We start from the raw sequence: 6013 nt of genomic DNA, 5'->3' as shown, positions 1-6013 counted from the left end.
GATAAAACCTAAACGATACCCATCCCTAGCTTCGAGTGCTTGTGCCGTTTGTTTTGACTCTTTGTAAATGCCCTTTTGTTAACAGGAAATTCAAAGACAGTGAAATAAAAAGCTGAACGACCCACGTGTGCTTCCAGTTTTTCCTTCTGCAGTTGCTGTGTGTGGCTGTGCTGCTGGACTGCCTTGCTAAGGTAGCGGTCCTCCAGATCCTGGACTCTGGTCTTCACCTTGTCCAACAGTTCCTCCAGCTCTGTGACCCTCTGACACTGCTGAGCTGCTCGGCTCATGTGCTCCTGAACCTCCATTCTGACGACGCACAAAGCAAAGCATGTCTGCACCTGCTGACTGCAGTTTGTGTAGTCCTAAGGCCCTGAAAGGCTCGCTGAATACTTTATGGCAACACGACTTCAAACTTCTACGTAAAATTATTAAAACAGCATCAACAAGTGAAAATCTCAAAGGGTGAGGAAACAAGAGCACATGTAGCCAGAAGAATGTGCCAGACTCTTACTCTGGATGGCATCACCATGTCGTCTAATAACACTGTGAGGAACCTTGGAGTCATTTTTGACCAGGATATGTCCTTCATATTAAACAAATATGTAGGACTGCTTTCTTCTATAGACCTCTCTGCATTGAATCATATCTGTTATTAACCTCTGTCTCTCTTCCACAGCATGTCTTTATCCTGTCTTCCTTCTCTCACCCCAACCAATCACAGCAGATGGCTCCGCCCCTCCCCTGGTTCTGCTGGAGGTTTCTTCCTGTTAAAAGGGAGTTTTTCCCTTCCCACTGTCGCCAAAGTGCTGCTCATAGGGGGTCATATGATTGTTGGGTTTTTCTCTGCTCTAATTTGGAGTCTTTGCTTGAGAATATAAAGCGTCTTGAGGAAACTTATCAGTTGGCCCTATAAACATAAACTGAATTGAATAGAGCTGAACTGTTGGAGAAAAGCCAAGCACCAACAGAAACTGCCCGACACTTGGTGAGCATACATGCTCCATACAGACTCCATCTCAGCAGTGTGCCACCCAGTCTCACATTTCATGCCTGTACTGGTCTGTGAGGATCAAGAAATGTGTGTTCCTGATACTCATCTGATGTTGGAGAGGTTAAATGACAGCAGGACAGGTGGTCTATACAACACTGCATATACATTATTAATATCCAGCAGTAGCATTGCACATGTGTCACTGAAACAGACCCCAGCTCTCCTAGCCACGTTACAGGACAGTCTGAGGTTCAGTCCAGTAAGATGACATTCGTAACTGCAATAATGTCCTTGGGGTGGGGGGCTATTTACAGTTTCCATGTTTAAACAGATAGTTACAAACATGTTTCACTGAAAACATCACTAAATAACATCCCAGCACCACTTAGGATGTTTCTTACACAGTGCTGAACTTACTTGAGCTGGTTGTTGGACATGACAAGCTCCTGGATCAGGGCCTGCCTTCTCTCTGAGTCTGTGAGCATCACCCTCAGAGTTGTCCTCAGCTCAGCAGCCGACTTCTTGTCCAGAAGGACCAAATCTGCAAACACACAGACGGCCGTATACATTACTCATCAAATCACACTGACAAGCCAAACATTTTGCTTAAAACTCAAAGTAGAATTTATAAACAAGTAAACAACAAAGAGACCATTTAAATCATTCTTTTCGTTTAAAGTTGCATGTAAATTAAATCTATTGACATTTGACACAGTAACTATATTGTTGAGCCACTTTAATTTTATACACTCTGTCCTTAGCCGTCTTCAATTCTGATTTTTGTTTCCATGTATAGTTGTTACAGTCTTCAGCCTGATACGATTGTTCACTTTCGGCCACCGTAACACGTGACCTTTGATAAAGTCTCGTACTTTTATTCTTACCTGCAGGACTCTTATTCTCAGCGGGATCTGCAAAAAACACCGGTTTAAAACCATGATGTTGTAAACGTTTGTTCACGTCATCCCACTCCACTTGTTCCTGCTGCAACACACACAAAATAAAATAAAATAAATACAGGCCATTTACAAACCGTCACTGACAGCGGAGTTCAACACTTTCCAGTTAACACAAATACAGCTCTACCTGAAACTGCTTGTAGCTCCACAGATAAACATATGTTTGATTTCTTGACTGTAAAGCATAAGTAGTCCTGAAGTCCATATCCACGCGTAAAAACGTCCCACTCAACGTAAACCCAGCTTTCATTAACAATGCAGCTCGTGTATCGGAGAGCGGTCGCTAAGCAGTGTATGAAAGGCGATCCAACAACCCAGCAGCCTCGGACCACCGTAATCATGCTGTTTTAATCACGTAGCTTACCTGTTTCATCGGTTCGGTCTGCAGAAAGAAATCAACAAGTGTCCAAAGGGCTTCAGTGAAAAGCTCTTCTTTTGGCGTCTCAACACAACTCGAGAACCTTCGTTTAATGTATTCTTTAATCAGCCATTCACATTCATTCACCGTAGACTCCCTAAAGTGGTTAAATTAAGTCCTTACTGTAAGTATTTCCTGTAGAAAGTCGATAAATAAACGTCCACTTAAAAATATAATTGTAATCGAGCAAACAGGCACAGACTGTGTTAGCAGCACTAGTAGCTAACAAGTTAGCGTTGAACGTTAGCTTAGCAAACGTAGTGAACAAAGGCTGGTTAATTTAGTATAAGTTACCAGCTGTTGATGTACACTTTGCTAATTTTTAGACAGCTCATGCAGAAAATATGCTCCTTCCGTCATTCAAATAAGTGCGCGATGATGTCACTATAGTAAACCAATAGGAAGTGGTTATTCGACTTGTTCACCAATCAGCTTACACAAAAAAACTATCCGACAGGGTTTTTTTTTTCAAACAAGTGTAACAAGCAAACTATCCGACAGGTGTCGTGCCAAGGTAGGTATCCCCCCCCCCCCCCCCCCACCCTCTCTTCTTCTTCTTCTTCTTCTTCTTCTTCTTCGTCTACCTTGTCAAACTTTTACCGCCACCTTCTGGGCTGGAGTGTGGATCGGAACAGTTTTACACCTATGGTCTCATATAAATACTTATTGCTCTTTAAAAACCCAAATATTTCCATTAGTTCCTTTTAAAGGATACTTAACTCCGGCTCAGCCCCTCACTTCCTGCTGCTAAACAGGCTTGGGAAAGAGACCTAGGCCGCTCTATAAATGGTCCGGACTGGCAGGAGATTTGGGTCTGTGCCTCTAGGATATCTGTCTGTAACCAGGATAAATCGTTTCAGTTCAAAATTGTGTGATGTATTGATTGTGCATACATCACATCCTCTTTAAAAAGTAAAACAGATGTAAACTGCTCCCCTGTATGTTAGATGTGAATGGGGGGGACTTTATGCATTGTTTTTGGTCATGTGGGAAAATTCTAAGGTTTTGGTCTGATGTTGCAACAGTGCTTTCAGTTATTTTCATTCCTGCTGTTCCTCTGGACCCTCTAGTTCTTATACTGGGAGTAATGGACAATCTGGTTTTCTAAGGCAAACTCAAGAGGCTGTTCCAGTAGTTATTTTTCATCCAGAAACAATATCCTGCTCCTCTGGGGCAGGCTAGCCATCCCAACTAAGAAATCCTGGCATAACATTGTACGGACTGTATTCCCAATGAATATATAACTTGTATGCTCAACTCCACCTTGGACTCTTTCCACAGGCCTGGGACCCATATCTACGTTGGACCTGTACTGGCATCCTCCTTGTTGCAGGGCTTTCCCAAACGGAATTAATTTGCCTGACTGTTGGACTTACTGTGATTTGTTTTGATTCCTGGAGGGGTTGTGGTTTACCTCAACTGCCTTGTATGTGCCTCAAAACAGCCTGAGCTAAGTTCTGGTTTTCTTTTGTCTTTGTCTGTTACTATGAAGAAAATCCTAATAAAAATATTAAAAACAAACAAAAAAAATCAAATATTTCCCTATAAACTACACCACCTGTGTCCCTTTGAAATATTTCTTTTACCCTTAATTGAACTCTATTCTTCTTCAATTCAGATTTGAGCATTTGCCTTTCCCGTCTATGTTTACCATATTCCAACATCACATGTTCAGATGTTTCCTGTGGTCCACAACGTTCACAATTCCCTGTCTCATTCTTGTTCATCTTTTTTAGTGTTATTTAAACCTATGTGACCAAATCTTACTCTTGAAATGATATCTTCTTTTACTTCTATGACTTCTTCTACAGTGTCCCACTGCTCTCTGTCTACTATAATAATATACCTTTCCCTGCTCTGTTCCTTTAACCTCACCTTTACTGTATATTATATTCATATCTACATGACTTTTTCTTGTTGTAGCTTTTGCAAACTTATCAGCCTGTTCATTTTCATCCAAACCGACACGGAAAATGTATTTCTATTCCCGTATGTTTGACTCTATAGATTAAATGGTAAATGGTCTGTATAGCACTTTACTTGGTCCTAAGGACCCCAAAGCGCTTTACATATCCAGTCATTCACACACACATTCACACACTGATGATGGCAGCTACATTGTAGCCACAGCCGCCCTGGGGCGCACTGACAGAGGCGAGGCTGCCGGACACTGGCGCCACCGGGCCCTCTGACCACCACCAGTAGGCAACGGGTGAAGTGTCCTGCCCAAGGACACAACGACCGAGACTGTCCAAGCCAGGGCTCGAACCGGCAACCCTCCGATTACATGACAAATGCCCAACTTTTGAGCCACGATCGCCCAGATCAAATGAATTATATCAAAAAACAATATTGTGTGTAGAATCCAAACACATATCACATATGCTCAATGGTGCGCTACTAGAGTCTGAGTAAGGCAAGGCAAGTTTATTTATATAGCACAATTCAACAACAAGCTGATTCAAAGTGCTTTACAGAGACATTAAAAACAAAAACAATAAAAAGAATGATTTAAAATTGATTAAAAAAAACAGTAAATCAAATATTTGTACTTCCAGTAGGAAGCACAAATACTTCCTACTGGTGCCTCCTCTACCCAGTTTGAAGTGATTAAAACTGCTACAGATCTGCAGTATAAACTGTTAGGTCATCAGTAATTCTTTTATTCATCACAAAGCTTCTTTCTGGAATAACAAACACAACACCTGCTTTATAATCTAACAATTACGATGCATCAGTATTTATCTCCACATGTTCTGAACACTTTTCCCGTATATGATCATATCTGACTTTTCCCTTGTGTAATAAATGAAATCAGGAGTTGTCATATATCCATGGCAGTAAAATTGAAAATGGTTCTGCTGGGTTAATATTTTTGCTACTAATTCCTGTCTCATTTATTTTTCCCCTATAATCCAACCAAAACTTCTCATGGGCTGCGTCCTCCTGAGGCCGCATTTGTAGACGGATTACGTCACAGCGACGCGCCGAAGGCTGTCCAAATTCTTTTTTTTTAAATGAACTTTATTTAGAACAAAAACAATGACAGTCTCAAAGAGACAAGCAACATATTGAATCATTCAGAACAGAATCACACCTCCTTTTTCTTTTCTCCCAATCAGAGGAATACACATCACTGCCACAGTGCAGTTGGTACAAGGCTGTCCAAATTCGTAGACTCCTCCGAATGCAGCCGACAAATGCGTCCTCCTTTTTCCCGAATTTGAAGGATGGGTCGGGTGTGTCCTTCATGGCCTACCATATCCCAGAATTCATAGCGCTAGTGATGGTAAATTTGATTCTTTTTACTGAACCGAGTTTTAATGAGTCACTCACCAAATTGAATCGGATTTTGAGTCATTTGATTCACTGAGTCAGTCGACCAGAGAGTGCAAAAAAATGTACATTTTCACTCAAACTTAATTTGTTTCTCTTTTCATGTAAATCCCACTGCTAAGATGAATGATTCTAAAAAAAACAACAACAACTATTTTATAGAGCAAAAAAGAAAAAAAACATTTCTAAAATTAAGGATTTCCTGCAACATACTGTCATAAAAATATAAAATAAGAATAAGAATTAAAGTGCTAAGTGGATAGATATATACATGATATATACATGAGTGCAGGTGGTGATCAGTGCCAA

General features: G+C 40.9%; 1 protein-coding gene across 2 annotated transcripts in view; it reads right to left on the bottom strand.

Moving 5' to 3' along the window:
• The window catches only part of cep70 (centrosomal protein 70), an 11578-nt gene extending 8683 nt beyond the window's left edge, over positions 1 to 2895 (bottom strand). Inside the window, exons 1-4 of one of the 2 annotated variants that reach the window (XM_005747081.1) lie at positions 2315 to 2895; positions 1876 to 1975; positions 1409 to 1532; positions 126 to 306 (exon numbers count right to left, since the gene is read on the bottom strand). In XM_005747081.1, the coding sequence (XP_005747138.1) occupies positions 126 to 306; positions 1409 to 1532; positions 1876 to 1975; positions 2315 to 2323 (414 nt within the window). In that variant the 5' untranslated portion in view covers positions 2324 to 2895. Of the gene's footprint in view, positions 1 to 125; positions 307 to 1408; positions 1533 to 1875; positions 1976 to 2077; positions 2286 to 2314 lie in introns of those variants that run through there. The other variant, XM_005747080.1, reaches the window with a different exon arrangement.
• Between the last annotated feature and the right edge of the window lie 3118 nt (positions 2896 to 6013).

The sequence above is a fragment of the Pundamilia nyererei genome, unplaced genomic scaffold (genome assembly GCF_000239375.1).
Source record: "Pundamilia nyererei isolate P.nyererei 1_Seehausen unplaced genomic scaffold, PunNye1.0 scaffold00188, whole genome shotgun sequence".
Lineage (NCBI taxonomy): Eukaryota > Metazoa > Chordata > Actinopteri > Cichliformes > Cichlidae > Pundamilia > Pundamilia nyererei.
This window is presented reverse-complemented; position numbering and strand designations above follow the sequence as displayed.